Source organism: Pleurodeles waltl, chromosome 8 (genome assembly GCF_031143425.1).
Source record: "Pleurodeles waltl isolate 20211129_DDA chromosome 8, aPleWal1.hap1.20221129, whole genome shotgun sequence".
NCBI lineage: Eukaryota > Metazoa > Chordata > Amphibia > Caudata > Salamandridae > Pleurodeles > Pleurodeles waltl.
The window spans coordinates 1,353,601,315-1,353,619,669 of NC_090447.1; the positions used below are offsets into that span (position 1 = coordinate 1,353,601,315).

At 43.8% G+C, this 18,355-nt stretch overlaps 1 protein-coding gene across 1 annotated transcript in view; it reads left to right on the plus strand.

Moving 5' to 3' along the window:
- Positions 1-14,878, plus strand: part of LOC138249224 (collagenase 3-like) — a 34,794-nt gene extending 19,916 nt beyond the window's left edge. Inside the window, exon 6 of the mRNA XM_069203200.1 lies at positions 12,155-14,878. Coding sequence (XP_069059301.1) covers positions 12,155-12,252 — 98 coding nt within the window. The 3' untranslated portion in view covers positions 12,253-14,878. The remainder of the gene's footprint in view (positions 1-12,154) is intronic.
- The last annotated feature ends 3,477 nt before the right edge of the window (positions 14,879-18,355 follow it).

Genomic DNA, 18,355 nt, shown 5'->3' on the forward strand with positions numbered 1-18,355 from the left:
AGGCCCACTAGTAGCATTTGATTTACAGGCCCTGGGCACCTCTAGTGCACTGTACTAGGGACTTACTAGTAACTCAAATATACCAATCATGGATGAACCAATTACATACACATTTTGTATGGGAGCGCTTGCACTTTAGCTCTGGTTAGCAGTGGTATAGTGCCCAGAGAAACAAAAACAGCAAAAACAGAGTCCAGCACACATCAACAACCTGGGAAACAGAGGCAAACAGTTAAGGGAGACCACGCCAAGGATGAAAAGTCTAACAGTTCTTCATCAGTAAAATGCTGTTTTGGTAGCATTTCTAAAAGAAAAATGTAAGCACAACTAAAGACCGAGCTAGAAAGTGAAATGAGCGACTGCCTGCACTGTTGCACCTGATACATGAAACCCTGAGTAGCTGATGGGAGCGAGATCATTGGGGCTTATGGATATTGTAGTGACTAAAGTGGTCACAAATGCAGGCCTGCAAGTTTAATCGAAAACCTTGTGCTTTCATGCTCATACTCTGCTTCACTGGAAGCCAGTGGAGGTTTATTCTGGCTCGAGTTACATGACTGAATTTTCTCAGGCTTCTGCCTCCTCTGCGGGCTGTAAAGTTTTGTGTCCTTTGCTCTTTGGCAATGGTGGCATTAGGTAGCCCAAGATAAAGAATGTTACAGTAGCTTAAACATGAGAACATACACGTAGAGGTTACTTTAGCCCAAAATCTTGATTCAGAGTTTGGCAGAAGGGTTACTCCATCACAAATGTGGCAGATATCCAGTCTGCCACATTGTAAGTGTCTTGTATCCTATGGAATTTTTAATAAGGCACACATGATATCCATCACATTTGTGAAGGAGTAGCAGTCCACCAAACTCCAAGTCTGGCCCAAAGTCTCTTGTGGTAGTAAAGGGGGAATTGTCCCTAAGAGCCTTAGAACATGGAAGCAAGCTGAGGATGACTTAATGAATTTTGACTTCCGGTTTTGGCGATGGGCAAATACAGTCTTTCTGGTGACCTATGTCCATGCCTACCATCAACATCGCAGTTTTATTTGCACTCAGTTTTAGAAGATTTTGACGCACCCAAGTGCAAACCCTTATCAGGCTTTGAGTTAAGTTGCAGATGTACTTGAGTGCTCTAGGATCAAGGACCATGATCAATTGATTCTTATGAGTTCAGAACCATAAATGTGTAAGATCTCAGTAGCTGGGTCTAGATGTTGATATTGAAAGGCATTTCTGAAAGGGAGGAGCCTTGAGGTACATCACACTCAATAGCATAGACTTCAAAACATCATGGTGGTATTGACATAGTTTGAGAACTTTGTTGCATTAAAGAAAAGAGTCATCGGCGTACCTCTCTGGAAATTGCTATCTCTCTAAAATTGGGCAGGAGAGTGGCTTTGTTCTTCAAAGCAAAATACAAATGCATAGCTAGGCTCTCTTCAGTTGAAAGGGGGAAAAGTAATGGGCTATGTTCTATTCATTGAAAGAGAAAGCGTTATTGGGCTCGGTCATGTTCATTGAAAGAAGATGTTTTGGGAGGGGTGGGTCTAACTAATCAAGAATTAGACTCCATTTATTGCCAAGATTTTAAAATGTCTAGTAAGGTTCTGGAAGGTTTAAGATATAAAGAACATGAGAAGGTATCTTTTCAAACAAGGGGGTAGATTGACTAAGGATTTATGTCAAGTTTGCATTACTTTTTTTAGCACAGACCTGATGCAAAATCATTTTTGAGATTTACAAACCAGGGCAATGCTGTTTTGCGTTCCTCTACATGAAGGGTGCATCCCATGAGTGGTAAATGTGCGTTCCTGTGCAACCACTTATGGTTTTTGAAGCAAAGCCCTTTCTACTAACAGTAGTACATGGATCTTTGCACCAAAAGTAGTGGCACTTGAAAGCAGATGTTAAAAGGAGAAATACTTTTATTTCTCCTTTATTTTCTGACTTTGCATGTGTGCTGCACTGTAAAGCACACATACAAAGTAGGAAAAGTTTTACAGCTTTTCTACGGATAATATTTTGCACTAGAAGGAAACCCTTCTACTGCATAACCTAGCCTAGACTCATGCATACACACTTGCACCAAGGTGCAAAAGAATGTGTGTGGGCTTGGCTGCCTGATTATGCACCAGCGAAAAGTGTGTAACGCAGCTCAGCATAGCAACTTTGGGTGCTGCATTCTGTTGTGAGACAGGTACATAAATTGGAGCCCTGTAGTTGAAGATGATATGCTGGTGCTGAGTAAATATCCAAGCGTAGCAGCGAAAAAGAAATACATTATTTATTTCTAAAAAGTTGAATGTAGGTAGAAAAACAAGAAAATACATCTGATCATTGGAAATCATGGTGTGATCTATTGAAATAGGCAATTTCGAGCTTTTAATTCCAGCACTGGTACGATTAGTAGAAAACAGCATAGTCTGATTGCATTGCAATGTATCCACTAGATGTTAATAAGTGTCTGCATTGTAGGTATTTTTGCATCGGTTGGTGAGATTTCAGTCTTCTCCATGTGTAGGTTTCCTCTTCCCCAGTATCTATACTACCCAGTCAATAATTGCAGCAGGTGAGCTCATCCAACATTTGGTGCACTTATCCTTTATCTTCAGCAATAATCAGCTGGCACTGTATGGCACACTGACACACATGACTATCTACCTCACTCAATGACAGATACGTCTGGAGGAGAAGGAAGAAATGTACAGGGGATGACTCGTGGGAAGGACTTTTTAACCCTCTAGTGGCTATTGTAAGGAATACTTTGGTTTACCTTTTCCCTCTGCACCACCCGCTATCAGAGAAAGACAGATTGAGCAGGAGTAGAGTTAATGGCAGGCAGAGCAGTGCTTAATTTGTAAATGAAAAAGTGTAGGTGCCCAAAGTTCTGCCCTAAAACAGGGCTAGTGCCATTAAACGTGCACACTCAGAATTCCAAAGCTGTGTAGTCCTACATTCACCTCATTCATCTTTAACTCAGTAACTGACACTCCATTTGCCTTTATCTCAGTTTTGGAGGTTCCAGCTTTCTCCCTCTGTGACGGATTTATGTCTTTAGCTTCCTCTGTCCATTCGCTTCTTTTTTTATTTTTCCGTCTCTTGGTCTCAGTAAAAGACTAATCGAGATAAATAAGTGCCAGTCCCCAAAAATAGGTGACAGTGCCCCCACCTGCGACAATTGGTTCAAATTAAGCACTGAGGCAGAGCTCCTGATTAAGTTTTAATTTTGGGAAAATTCGATCTTTCAGATAGAGAGCAATGAGTAGAAAGAAGCTGAAGCATTCTTGTGAGGGTCACAGATTAGTCACCAAGGTCCAATGGACATGGTTTAACTGCATTAATGACCTGCACCATGGACATTATGTAGCTCACCTTCAGCACAAGACCTACACAAGATAACTGAGGAAAGTATCCTGTTGGATAGTGTTAGAAATGGGGTTTTGGTTGGCAGTCAGGTTACCCTCTGTCCAAGCAAGAACCCTCACTCTAGCCAGGGTAAGTCACACACAATCCAAAATTAGCCTGTGCCCACCCTCTGGTAGCTTGGCACGAGCAGTCAGGCTTAACTTAGAAGGCAATGTGTAAAGTATTTGTGCAATAAATCATACAATACCACCACATAGCACCACAAAAATACACCACACAGTGTTTAGAAAAATATATAATATTTATCAGGATAATTGTAGGTCAAAACGAATAAAGTTGCAATGTGAATTTGTAAAGATATCACTGAAAAGTGATATAAAGTGTCTTAAGTCTTTAAAAAGCAAACAAAGTGTCTTTCAGCACAAAGTACCTGGTTTGGAGTGGAAAATCTCCTCAAAGGGCCGCAGAAGAAGAGATACGTGGAAAAATAGTGTGTGTGTGGATTTCTCCCCAGCACACACGGACTTGCGTCGTTATTTTTCACGCGGGGAAGTCGTGCATCGTTTTACGGCATGCGGACAGTCTCTTTCTATGGGTCGCGGGGATTACCAGATGTCCCGGGTCTGTGCGTGGATTCTCCTGCTTGTTTTCTGGCTGCGCGGGACTGTGCGTCGAAGTTTCGCTCTCACGGCAGGCGTCGCGTCGATTTCTCCTCTGGAAGTCAGGCGGCATTGTCCTTGCGAGGCCGTGCGTCGAAGTTCCGGTCGCCCCGAAGGCGTCGTGTCGATCAGCGTCGGTGTGCGGCGTTTTTCTCGCTGCGGAACAAGCTGTGTGTCGAAAATTTCGGCACACGAAGCGTCCAAGTGAAAAAGAGAAGTCTTTTTGGTCCTGAGACTTCAGGAAACAGGAGGCAAGCTCTATCCAAGCCCTTGGAGAGTACTTTCACAGCCAGATAAGAGTTCAGCAAGGCAGCAGGCCAACAGCAAGACAGCAGTCCTTTGTAGAAAAGCAGACAGGTGAGTCCTTTTAGCAGCCAGGCAGTTCTTCTTGGCAGGATGTAGTTTCTGGTTCAGGTTTCTTCTCCAGCAAGTGTCTGATGAGATATGGCAGAGGCCCTGTTTTATACCCAAATGTGCCTTTGAAGTGGGGGAGACTTCAAAGAGTGGCTAAGAAGTGCACCAGGTCCCCTTTCAGTTCAATCCTGTCTGTCAGGGTCCCAGAAGGGGATGTGGCAGTCCTTTGTGTGAGAGCAGGCCCTCCACCCTCCCAGCCCAGGAAGACCCATTCAAAATGCAGATGTATGCAAGTGAGGCTGAGTACCCTGTGTTTGGGGTGTGTCTGAGTGAATGCACAAGGAGCTGTCAACCAATCCCAGCCAGATGTGGATTGTAAGGCACAGAAAGATTTAAGTGCAAAGAAATGCTCACTTTCTAAAAGTGGCATTTCTAGAAGAGTAATATTAAAGCAGGATTTTGTATTACCATTCTGGCCATACTAAATATGACCTTCCTGCTCCTTTTAGATCAGCAGCTGCCACTTCAACAATGTATGAGGGCAGCCCCAATGTTAGCCTATGAAGGGAGCAGGCCTCACAGTAGTGTAAAAACGAATTTAGGAGTTTTACACTACCAGGACATATAACTACACAGGTACATGTCCTGCCTTTTACCCACACAGCACCCTGCTCTAGGGGTTACCTAGGGCACACATTATGGGTGACTTATATGTAGAAAAAGGGGAGTTCTAGGCTTGGCAAGTACTTTTAAATGCCAAGTCGAAGTGGCAGTGAAACTGCACACACAGGCCTTGCAATGGCAAGCCTGAGACAAGGTTAAGGGGGCTACTTAAGTGGGTGGCACAACCAGTGCTGCAGGCCCACTAGTGGCATTTAATCTACAGGCCCTAGGCACATATAGTGCACGTTACTAGGGACTTATAAGTAAATTAAATAGTCCAATCAGGTATGATCCAAAGTTACCATGTTTAAAAAGGGAGAGAGCATATGCACTTTAGCACTGGTTAGCAGTGGTAAAGTGCGCAGAGTCTAAAAGCCAGCAAAACAGGGTCCAAAAAGTGGAGGGAGGCAGGCACACAGTTAGGGGTGACCACCCTAAGGCATGTCAGGTCTAACATGTGTCCCTCCCAGCTGAAAGTGGGGAGAGCTACCCGACCTCCTGGGAGCTCTCATCGCTAAGGCGGAAGCATCTGGAGAGACCATCAGCATTGGTGTGGTCAACCCCTAGGCGATGGTCCACCGTAAAGTCCATCCCCTGTAGTTTTGGATTCTCACCCCTCATCTGCATGAGCCATCTGAGGGGCCTGCGGTCTGTCTGAACCCGGAAGTGAGTCCCAAACAGGTAGGGTCTTAGCTTCTTCAGTGCCCAGACCACAGCAAATGCTTCTCTCTCAATAGCACTCCACCTTTGTTCCCGTGGTAATAGTCTTCTGCTAATAAAGACTACTGGTTGGTCTGAGCCCTCCTCATTCAGCTGTGCTAGAACAGCCCCTATGCCATGCTCTGAAGCGTCTGTCTGCACAATAAATTCCTGGGAGTAGTCAGGGGCCTTGAGCACGGGGGCCGTGCACATGGCTTCCTTCAGAGAATCAAAGGCTTTCTGACAGGCCTTTGTCCAATTCACCAACCTAGGTTGTTTCTTGGAAGCGAGTTCTGTCAAGGGGGACACAATGGTACCATAGCCCTTGACGAACCTGCGGTAGTATCCAGTGAGGCCCAAAAAGGCTCTCACCTCAGTCTGTGTTCTAGGTGGTTGCCAGGCCTTGATAGTTTCAATCTTGGCCTGGAGTGGCTATACCCTGCCACCACCTACTAGGTGTCCCAAGTAAACCACGGAACCCTGCCCAATCTGGCACTTACTAGCCTTGATAGTCAGGCCTGCCTGTTGCAGAGCCTGAAGCACCTCCTTGAGGTGGAGCAGGTGTTCCTCCCAACTGGAACTGTAGACAGCTATGTCGTCCAGGTAAGCTGCACAGAAGGCATCTTTACCAGCTAGGACCTCGTTAACCAACCGTTGGAAGGTAGCGGGGGCATTTTTCAGCCCAAATGGCATCACCCAGAATTGGTAATGGCCATCAGGGGTGGAAAAAGCGGATCTTTCTTTAGCCCCCTGAGTCAGGCCAATCTGCTAGTACCCGGAAGTAAGATTGAATGTACTCTGGAACTTGGCAGCGCCTAGCCTGTCAACAAGCTCATCAGCTCGGGGGATGGGGAGAGCATCAGTCCGGGTGACTGAATTGAGACCCCGGTAGTCCACACAGAACCGGAGTTCTGGCTTCGCACCTGGGGCAGTAGCCTTGGGAACCAATACCACAGGGCTGGCCCAGGGACTACTGGGATTTCTCAATAACCCCCAGAGTCAACATCTTGGAGACCTCCTCCTTGATGCTGGCCTTCACTTTATCTGACAACCTGTAAATTTTGTTCTTCACAGGGGAACTGTCACCTGTGTCAATGTCATGCACACAGAGGTGGGTTAGTCCAGGAGTAAGGGAGAACAGGGGGGAGAACTGATCTAACAGCTCATTGCAGTCCCCTCTCTGGGTTGGAGTCAGGGAGTCAGAAAGAATGACACCCCCTACTGACCCATCCCCTTCTTTGACAGCGAGGAGGTCGGGGAGAGGTTCACTCTCCTCTTCCATGCCCTCATCTGTGACTAGGAGCATACTGACCTCAGACCTCTCAAAGTGAGGTTTGAGCCGGTTGTGATGGAGGACCCTTAGGGGGTACCTAGGGGTCTTGAGGTCCACTAGGTAAGTGGCCTCCCCTTTACGCTCCTTGATCTCAAAGGGGCCAGTCCATCGGTCCTGGAGAGCCCTGGGCTCTACTGGCTCCATCACCCAAACTTTGTCTCCAGGTGAGAACTCAACTAGGGTGGCCTTCTTGTCATACAACTCCTTCATCACCTCTTGACTGGCCTCGAGGTTACTCTGGGCCTGCTTCCAGAAGCGTTGGGTTTGTTTTTTTCGGAGGGCCAGCATGTAGCTGACCACATCCTGGGGAGGGGCCTGGGGAGCTTTCTCCCATCCCTCCTTAACAATGCTTAGGGGTCCCCTGACAGGGTGACCATAGAGAAGCTCAAAGGGGCTGAACCCCACCCCTTTCTGGGGCACCTCTCTATAAGCAAACAACAGGTAGGGTAAGAGGACGTCCCACTTACGCCTCATGGCCTCAGTCAGGCCACCAATCATGCCTTTCAGGGTCTGGTTGAATCTCTCAACAAGCCCATTGGTTTGAGGATGATAAGGGGTGGTAAACCAGTAGGTCACCCCACACTCATCCCACAGGGTCTTCATGTATGCAGACATGAAGTTTGTGCCCCTGTCAGACACGACCTCCTTAGGGAATCCCACTCGGGTAAATATTCCCAACAGTGCTCTGGTCACCACCTTTGCAGTCACTGTTCTCAGAGGGATTGCCTCTGGAAAGCGGGCGGCATGGTCCACCAAAACCAGGATAAACCTGTTGCCCAAGGCAGTTTTGGGGTCCAAGGGACCAACAATGTCGATGCCCACCCTTTCAAAGGGGGTGCCAACGACTGGGAGTGGGAGCAGGGGAGCTGTAAGCCGTTTCCCTGCCTTCCCACTAGCCTGGCAGGTGGGGCAACCTCTGCAGACGTTATCTGAGGCTTTCCTCATTCTGGGCCAATGAAAGTGGTTGTCAAGCCTGTCAAAGGTCTTGTCTTGGCACAGGTGTCCTGCCAGGGGCCTCGTCTACCACCGTGGGAACATTGGAGGCGGGTTTCCCGTGCCCCTGGCCCTCCCTTTTGGCAGCTGTCTGGGCCATCTTTCCAGGCTCCAGATGCCCTTGATTCCCTTCCCGGGCAGCCATGGACCGTGTAGTCATGCAGACCCACTCAGGTAACCCTAACATCTTCAGGTGAGATCTGAGCTCTACTTCTTTCCAAGCCGTATGATCAAGATCATTGCCTAACAGACAATCTACATTCATGGCAGGACTCACAGCTACTTTCAGAGTACCAGAGACCCCCCCCCCCACTCAAAGGGAACCAGAGCCACCGGTAGGTGACTCTTACGATTGTCAGCGACTATGACCTGGTGGAATGTATTAGGGACTATCTGCTCTGTTGACACCAGCTGACTCTGGATAGTAGTCATACTGGCTCCTGTGTCACGCAGAGCCTCCACCTTCTGCCCATTAATGGTGACCCACTGCCTGTACTTGGAAGTATTTCGGGGCATGTGGGCTTTGGGCACCAATTCTCTTTCTCCCAGGGACACTAGGGAAATCTCTACCTGCTCCCCAAAGCTATCTGGGTCCTTCTCCCCCCCAAGCGCTACACTAGTCAACCCAGGTGTCTGTCCGGTAGTGGAAGGTGCCCTTTAGGAGCACTGGGGGTCGCCTTTATAGTGACCATACTGGTAACACTGCATGCATTAGGGGTTGGATTTCCATGACCTATCATACGTCCCTGGCTTTTTCCCAAATCTGGAAAAGGAATGGTTGCCACCCCCCTCCCTGGGAATTCTTTTGGTGGCCTTTTGAGAGTTCCTTATCTGTAAGTTTATCTCCCCCCTCTTTCTTCTGTTGGGAACACTGACCACCTTTGTGGGTGTCCCCCCCAGGTACCTTTTTGGACACTCTGGTGCTAACCCAGAGGTCCGCCTCCTCAGCAAGCTTCCTGAGATCAGTCAGCTTACTTTCTACCAAGTGCTGGCGCAACTCTGTATAGGTAACATTGAGTATATGCTCTCTCAGAATCAAGTCTTATAGCCCTTTATAATTATCTACTTTGTTTCCCCGCACCCATCCATTCATTGCCTTACTGGAAAAGTCAAAGAAATCTACCCATGTTTGTGTGGTTTGTTTGGTGCTGTCCCTGAACCTCTGACGGTATCCCTCAGGGGTCAGCCCAAACTTGGCAAGTAAAGTGGCTTTCTGAATTGGGTATGTGTTTTGATCTGGTTGATCCAATGTGAAAAGTGTGTACCTCCCCAATGGCGGCACATAACCCCACATAGCTACCCCCCATTGCCCTTCAGGAACCTCATGAGCCCTTAGTGCAACTTCATAAGCAGCTAACCATTTATCTATGTCATCTCCCACCACAAAACTGGGCACCACATTTTTGGGTATACAAACCTTCTTTTCTCCAGCAGGTCCTGTCTGTATGCTGCCACCATTATTGGTGGTTTCAGACTGTCTCGCCTTGATCTCCAGCTCCTTGAGGCTCAGTTCATGAGCCAAAAATAGTTTCTTTTCAGCCAAAGCTCTTTCAGCTTCCACCTGTTTGGCTGCTCTTTCAGCTTCAGCTTGTTTGGCTGCCCTTTCAGCTGAAGCTTGTTTGGCTTCTCTTTCAGCTTCAATCTGTTTGGCTGCTCTTTCAGCCTCAACTTGCTTGGCTTCTCTCTCTGCCCTTCTTTCCTCCTGTTGAGCCTCAATTTTCAGTTTTGCCATTTGCAATTGGAACTCCCTTTCCTCTCTCCTTTCCTCTGCGGTCAGGCTTTGCACAGAGACACTGCTCCCTGGTCTGGAAGGGGGCACAATTGCAGTGGTAACATCATCCACAGATAGCAACAAATCCTCTGAGGGGCCATTTTCTGGCTCCTCTTCTTCATCATCTTCTTCTAAATGGGCTTCTGCCCAGGCCCTCAGCGCCACTTGAAAGTCCTCCTTTTTGGAGGCCCCTTGGGTGGGTACCCTCATTGCCCTGCAGAACCCTTTTAGTTGTTTGACTGTATATATGTATCCAACAGGACTAGGTCAAAGTCTCCTATCTGAGACCCAGTCAGAGACATGTTGAGTGAGGATTTAGTTTTTTTAAATTGTCAGGAAAAAACAAATTTGCAAAAAAGAGATAAAAATCAAGGTGACCTTCAACTGTGGGTAGGTAGTGAAATACTTAGCTACTGTATGTCACTGCACAAATACCAGTCCTATCCTCACCGCTGATCACCAATGTTAGAAATTGAGTTTTTGGTTGGCAGTCAGGTTACCCTCTGTCCAAGCAAGAACCCTCACTCTAGCCAGGGTAAGTCACACACAATCCAAAATTAGCCTGTGCCCACCCTCTGGTAGCTTGGCACGAGCAGTCAGCCTTAACTTAGAAGGCAATGTGTAAAGTATTTGTGCAATAAATCATACAATACCACCACATAGCACCACAAAAATACACCACACAGTGTTTAGAAAAATATATAATATTTATCAGGATAATTGTAGGTCAAAACGAATAAAGTTGCAATGTGAATTTGTAAAGATATCACTGAAAAGTGATATAAAGTGTCTTAAGTCTTTAAAAAGCAAACAAAGTGTCTTTCAGCACAAAGTACCTGGTTTGGAGTGGAAAATCTCCGCAAAGAGCCGCAGAAGAAGAGATCCGTGGAAAAATAGTGTGTGCGTCGATTTCTCCCCAGCACACACGGACTTGCGTCGTTATTTTTCACACGGGGAAGTCGTGCGTCATTTTCCGGCGCGCGGACAATCTCTTTCTATGGGTCGCAGGGATTACCAGATGTCCCGGGTCTGTGCGTGGATTCTCCTGCTTGTTTTCCGGCTGCGCGTCGTTTTGCGGGGCTCTGCGTCGAAGTTTCGCTCTCACGGCAGGCGTCGTGTCGATTTCTCCTCTGGAAGTCGGGCGGCGTTGTCCTTGCGAGGCCGTGCGTCGAAGTTCCGGTCGTCCCGAAGGCGTCACGTCGATCAGCGTCAGTGTGCAGTGTTTTTCTCGCCACGGAACAAGCTGTGCATCGAAAATTTCGGCACACGAAGCGTCCAAGTGAAAAAGAGAAGTCTTTTTGGTCCTGAGACTTCAGGGAACAGGAGGCAAGCTCTATCCAAGCCCTTGGAGAGCACTTTCACAGCCAGACAAGAGTTCAGCAAGGCAGCAGGCCAACAGCAAGGCAGCAGTCCTTTGTAGAAAAGCAGACGGGTGAGTCCTTTGAGCAGCCAGGCAGTTCTTCTTGTGCGCAGAGTCTAAAAGCCAGCAAAACAGGGTAAAAAAAGTGGAGGGAGGCAGGCAAAAAGTTAGGGGTGACCACCCTAAGGCATGTCAGGTCTAACAGATAGGAATGACAGAGCAATAACCTCCTCTTTGCTAAACTAGATACTCAAACGACCAATGATGCCAGATGCCAGTGGTTTGAAAGCATTCCTTCTATCGATTTTTGTGTATTTGATGTAATGTTTTAAGTGGCTAAGAGTATATTGAGACATGGGCCGTCCTCACTGTGCCACTGGAACAAAGCTGCACCTGACTGAGGAGGTCCAAATAGGCTGAAACTGACCTTGGGTTGCTTACGTTCCGGTTCAAAGAGGACCTGTTTTGGCGGTTCTAGCTAGTCTGTATCTTTTGGAGGAGAACCAAGGCTAGATAGATAGGTCTAATCTGAAGTGGCATTGAGGGGAAAAAAACAATGGGTTGGATTGCTAACCTAGCAATTACCAGTGGTTGGACTGCAAGCATTCCTCACATCACTTTTTGAGTGTTAGAATTATATCTACAACGTGAAGCTGGGTTTCAGAAGAACACTCACAAAGAAAAAGGAGTGGCACTCCTCAGTGGAGTGCCACCACTCAACGACATTCACAGTAAACCAAGAAACATAATATATTACAAAGAAAAACACAAAATAGTATATACTTCTAAATTAAGATGGAACACCGTCATTGAAACATCACAATGAATTTTTTGATTTTGGTAACTAATCTCATTAATTGTGGCATATATTAGAAAGCTAAGGTTGGCCTGTCATATACATGTATGAGCATTTAAGAGGGTTAAACTGCAGTGTGTCATTGACTATTTATTTGGTTGTTGTAGGAGCAAAGAGTCCAAGTGTTGGTTGCACAACTCAGACAGAGCCAGTGAGATGTGAACCTGATTTGCCAAACGATGCAAGAACAGATTTACGTGGATGAAAAATGCTATTTAATGACAAGTAATGTCTTTCAGACCACACTGCATTTCTCACCCGACCTCACCTCATTTTATCCACAGAATGTCCACTAATAGTACATAATTCTAGTCCTATATGGGCTTAAAGGTGCATTTTCTTTTAGATAGGACCATAGGATGGAGACTTTCACTTAGTTCAATACTGAATGAGTGATAAATAACACAAGTGAGTGAGAGAGACTGAAGTGATAAGGCAGCTGCCATTCAGATACAAGGGCTATGCTCTCATAGAGAACCATCAGCATGAATATTGGACACTGCTATGAAGTAACAAAAGTGGACAACCCATAATTTGTGGGGTAGAAAGAGAAGGAAATCCTTCCTAGGTATAAAAAAAGCTTTGCTGCAAAGAAACAACATTATCAAGTGCAAATGCTTTTATTTCTGCACACATGCATTTGAAACATTTACGTATATGAATATGCTTTTATATGGGAACATTTCACAGTTCACAAGGTAGTCCAAAACTACTGATGGAAATCTGCAAAGGTTGCAGCTTTCCAGGATCATTCGAACAATTTTCTGTGCATTCCAAAATAAGCATACGTTTACTCCATAAATAATCGTATTTTGCCAAGATGCTACTTTGTTTTAGGCTCAGGTCCCACTTACCTCGAAACAATGACTTGTAGCTGAGTTGCTCCTGACTCTCTTAGGATGGGAAGTAATACTTTTCTACTTCAACATGAAAGGTGAAATGGGTAGATAAGTCAACGCACAAACCAGTGTCCTCTTAGTAATGTGCCCGAAACACAGAAGGTGCTAGATGGTTGTAGCAGGAGCTAGGATGAATGTGAATGAATATCTAATGTAGTGGCTAGAAAGGGGTGTGAAAGTAGAGGAAAAACATTAAAGGGGAGAGCAGATACAAGTGAGTGTACTTGTTCACCATCGGATCATTTTAAGAGGCCCCCTTGACAGGCACACTAACTTAACTGAGCTGAATGACATTCTGAGGTTGTGGTGCTGTATTCGCATTAAATTGCACTGTGCAGACATGACTGCAGAGTGGTGGACTGGGATATATAGAAGAGCTCCTTATCTACTAAAGTGTCTCCTACCATTTGAATTGTGGCTTACATAGGACAATGGCATGGTTCTGGTGCCACTATATGCAGGAACATCATCACATGTACAAGTGACTTTGGAAGGACCTTTGAGAGACTGGTTGATTAACTTTCCTTGCCCCACAATGACATTATAGTTTTACCTTTACAAACAACTCTCTTTGCCCCACGTATGAGCTGCTTGGGACCATACCATACCGTGTCTGCTGCAAGAAGCCTTCCTGCAATCAACTACATGAGCACTGGAAGAGGTTGTTCCTTCTCCTAATTGGAATCTCATTGCTTAGACCTTTGTTCCAGAACTAGGGACTTCAGTTTTCTGACCAGGTCCAAAGGGTTTGAAGCCCTTATGTGTAGATATGTGCTGTGAATATCGAAAGGACATGGACCTTTAGGATGGTCAATCAATGACATTGTATCTCCAAAGCCTTCCCTCTTTTAAAGTTAATGCACAATTTGTAGTTACATTTGTAAAATACAGGTGTACAAAATATCATTATTGGATTTGCATCTTGTGGATGTTTGAATAATTACAATTATTTTTCCTTGACCATTCCTAGGTCATTACTGTTTTGCAAATGAAAATCAGAATGTGTTTCAGACATGCCTATTTTACACCCACTTTTTTACATATGCATACAATTTGCACTTCTGCAATATGCACACGTACGCAGAACTCTTAGTGTATGCACAGTGCAAATTATGCACGCAGTGCAAATTGCTCTAGGCACACCACCTTTCACATTTTTGTCACTTTGAAACTCATGGTCAGCTTTTGAATGTGCTAGGTGTTCCTTATTGTGGTCCCAGGCCACTTTGCAATTGAGCAAATGTTTTGTGAATCTAGCATTTGGAGAGTGGTGTAGTGTCCTCTGATTTGCTTGTTCCTGACAAGGTTATTTTTATATTTCACTCAGCTATGACAGTCTTTTGGGTAATACTAGGAAGACCTCGCGTGATCAGTTCTTCACACATGTACAAAAACAAAACGTTTAGAGAGGAAGTGGCCTTTGGATCGGCCCCTTTCAACCATTGGCTTTCATCTCTTTTTCATGCTTTTCCCTTGCTTGGATGGTCTGTCCATCAAGGCAAACACATTTCCTGGATGGTTAAACTGTCCCATTAGGTTTTGTTGATGGGGCATCAAGTTGTTCTTTTGTTAAGGTGCAGATGTGATATGACGTAGCCTGTAATTAATACTTACTGTTTGTTATTTGATGTATTTTCTTTGCTACCGCAAGAACAATTTCATTATTTAATTGCTGATTAATATCTTTTTTTGTTAAGTGCTATTGGTTAGATACGTTAGCCTGTCGTGAAGTTATATTCATTCATTGCGCCTGCATATTGATATTGTTTTTCTTTGATGTTTCGATAAAATACTGTTGGATTCACAACTTGTTTTGCTCACAAATTAAAGGTATGATCATATACAGGCTTTCTTAAAAATGCAACAATATTACCTTTTTGATAAAAGAAGGACCACACTTTGAAAATGCAACACAAAATAAAATAGTTTTTTTCCGTTTTCTTGTGTTGTCATAACCGGTTTAATAAAACTGCAGTATTTTATTATATTCAAGCTCATCAATGCCATGAATGTCAAAGTGGTGTGAATGCATGTTCTATTTTAGGGAATTGTTTGTTAGGGCATGCTTACAATAGGATACAGTATATACAGCTGTATTTTAATAAAATGATTTATGACAATTCCATAACGTTTTAACTACTACCCAATAACCCTACATTATATCTGCCATACCTACTACGTCATATCATAACCTAGTATACATGCCATACCTACTCTGCTATAACTAACCGATTAAACCTGCATATTTGCGTACCATACCTACCCACATTACTTAAAATACCTATCTAGCACACTAACCTATGTTATCTGCTTACCTTACGTAACCTACCAAATCTGCCTACATACATACAATAACTACCTATCATACATTTCCTACTATACCTAGCTACTGAACAAATCTCGCTTGCCTATGTAGCATACTCAACCTGCCTTGCCTAAACTACCCTACCCACCATACCTACCCCATTGACCTAAAATACCTATTCCCACACTAATCTGGCCACACTGAATACCTACCTACCACACCTACCAAATCTAACCTACCCCACCTAAATTAAAATGCATAACCTACCTGCCATATTTACTATGTGCACCTACTACAACTTACCTATCATATCTACCTACCACTCCTTACCTGATATACCAAGCCTACGAAATGTAATCTTTCATACCTACCTACTATATGTACCATACATACTTACAGTACCAACCATGCCTAGCCTACTATACCACCAACTAACTATACCTACATACCATACCACCTGCCATATATTCCATCCCTAGCTACTCATCCCGCCTACCTTCCTAACCTACTATACCTACCCCCATACATACCTACCATACCTTCCACACATATCTAAACTACCTTGCCTAATGGAGCCAATCTACATTCTTACCTTCTAAAGCTACCTACTTACCATACTTTCCATGCCTACCACATGTACCTACCTACCCACTATTTTATCTATTATCCCTAACCTACCATACTTATGCTACCACAGCTACCAACAAACCAACCAATCCCACCTACTATACTTATCTACCTACTTACCATAAGTACCTACCAATCATCACCTGCTGTACCTACCCCAAAACGTACCATACCTAACCTACTGTACCCCACCTACCATATCTAACTACCTACCTCACTTATCATGTCTATCTTACCATGCCAGCAATACCTAACATACCATATCTAATCTACCTCTCCAGGCCAGTGCATATACATTGGTCCTGCCGTCAGGAGGACATTTTGTGAAAAAGAGCAATTTATATTTATGTTAAATTTACCAACTTTGAAGATCAAAACATTAAAAACATTTCTCTATTACATTTTAAATAATTGTTTGCAATGATTATGTCTAGGAAAATATTAAACCCTGTGATTAAGGTAACACAAACTACATTTATTAACATGTACATTGCACATCCGAACCTTCTGCGCTATAACATAAACTAACATTCATACAACTTCTTACAAACTTAGATGCACCAAGTATAACCTTTTCAAATACTCACAATACCGTTGATGCTGCATGAAACTATACATTTCAGCACTCTCACAACTACCACACACTGCCTCAAACATTAACACTTACACTAAATTACAATTCTGTTGACTTCGACACATACTACCACTTCAAATTTTATTAAAAACACTATAAAAATAGCTAACACATTTCTACTAATACTGACTTTCTTTTACTCCTCTCTTTCTTACTTTACTAACTTTATCCTACTGTATAACTACATGATTTAAATCAAACAAATGTTTTTTTAGTAATACGTAATTTAAACAACTACAGCCTGATTTGCTTTCTATTCCCTTTGAAAGCCTTGCAATTCCATTTAATTATTTCTATTCAAATGTTGTAAGTTCATATATGTATCTATTGCAGTTCAAATGTTTTACACAATTAAATATGAATGTATCACAAGATCCTTCTCTTCAATGTTTTCAAACAACCAAACAAAACAAATCTAAAAATGACTACACGAGTCAGGCACATCAGACTGGGTGAAAATATAGACCTTTACCTTAAGACTTTCCCCACTATGGTAGACATAGGCTACCACAAGGCTAAAAAGCTCAATCTCTTGCTTCTCTCTGAAGGTTATCAACATGTCAAAGCGAAGATTGGTAATGTATCACTGTTCTCACACCACTTGCCCCATCATCAGATAAAGTAATTGCCCAATCCTCAATATTGATTGTTGCTGCCCCCTATTTCTGTTTATGACCCTTCCCTCCCACAGTATCTTGAGGTGACTACTCATAGTTTGCAAGGATGTTTAAAAACCCACAAATAAAGAAAGAAATGTAACATAAATAACAAGCTAGACATAGTGGCATTGCCAATGCTTGTTTTCTGTTATCTGGATACAAATTGCTAAGAGTCCTGGAACTTCATTACTCATTGGCCTTTTTTCACACCTACAGTCAGAGTGATCCTCAACCAAAGTTTAATTGGAATTATATTTTAGTTTTTTTTGGCCTAGATTGTCAACATACCGCATTATTTATGATTCATTAATTTTTGATCAAATATGCTACTTCTAAGAAATAGCAACTATTGTATTGTAAACATACCACAACATGGTACCGCAGTACCAAGGCACAGGTTGCAAAACTGTTGTTTTTTTACACAACTGGTTTGCGACCAATGACTTATTTTGCTATGCAACAGAGGCACTCATCTACTGCAGAACAAGATATCCTTTTGTTAGTATTTGGAGAATTCTGCCCAATTAATATCAGTAGTCAGGATTCTATTTGTGAATTCCTCCAAGAGGACTGAGAATGCATTTGAAAATGTGCATTATGGATACAAGGGCTGCAACCCCCAAAAAATATCATAATGAAAAGAACATTGGTGAGCACATGCAGTGGTTATATGTCGCTTATACCAAGGTGAAAAATAGTGACCAACAATATCATAGGCACTACATTGTATACAACTACATCACAATGTACATAGAAAATTATTATTCTTAGCCTAACCTATTGTTACTTTGGGAGTTAGGTACAATTGGAATTAAGGACAGTAATTTCATTCTTATATTGCATTGTATTGGCAGATGAAGATAGTGGATACAATATCATCATCACACATCATGAGATGTAGGATGGCTGAAATGTAGTGGTGTGCTTGGCTGTTAAGAAGCACTTTACTCATCTGCTGCATAATTATTTGACTCTAAGGGTTTCTCAAGATAGATATCTCGCAAAGGTATGACACAAGTCCAATATAAGCAACCACAAAGGTATGGTGTGAGGAAATGCGGTTTATTATATGGTGTGGTTGTGCGACCTCACCGTGTATTAAACTTACATACCTGTCTTGGGTCCAGGCAGGCTCATTTGTAAAACCTTAGCTTAACCCTGGGCAGCTCTGGCTTCGAGCAGTC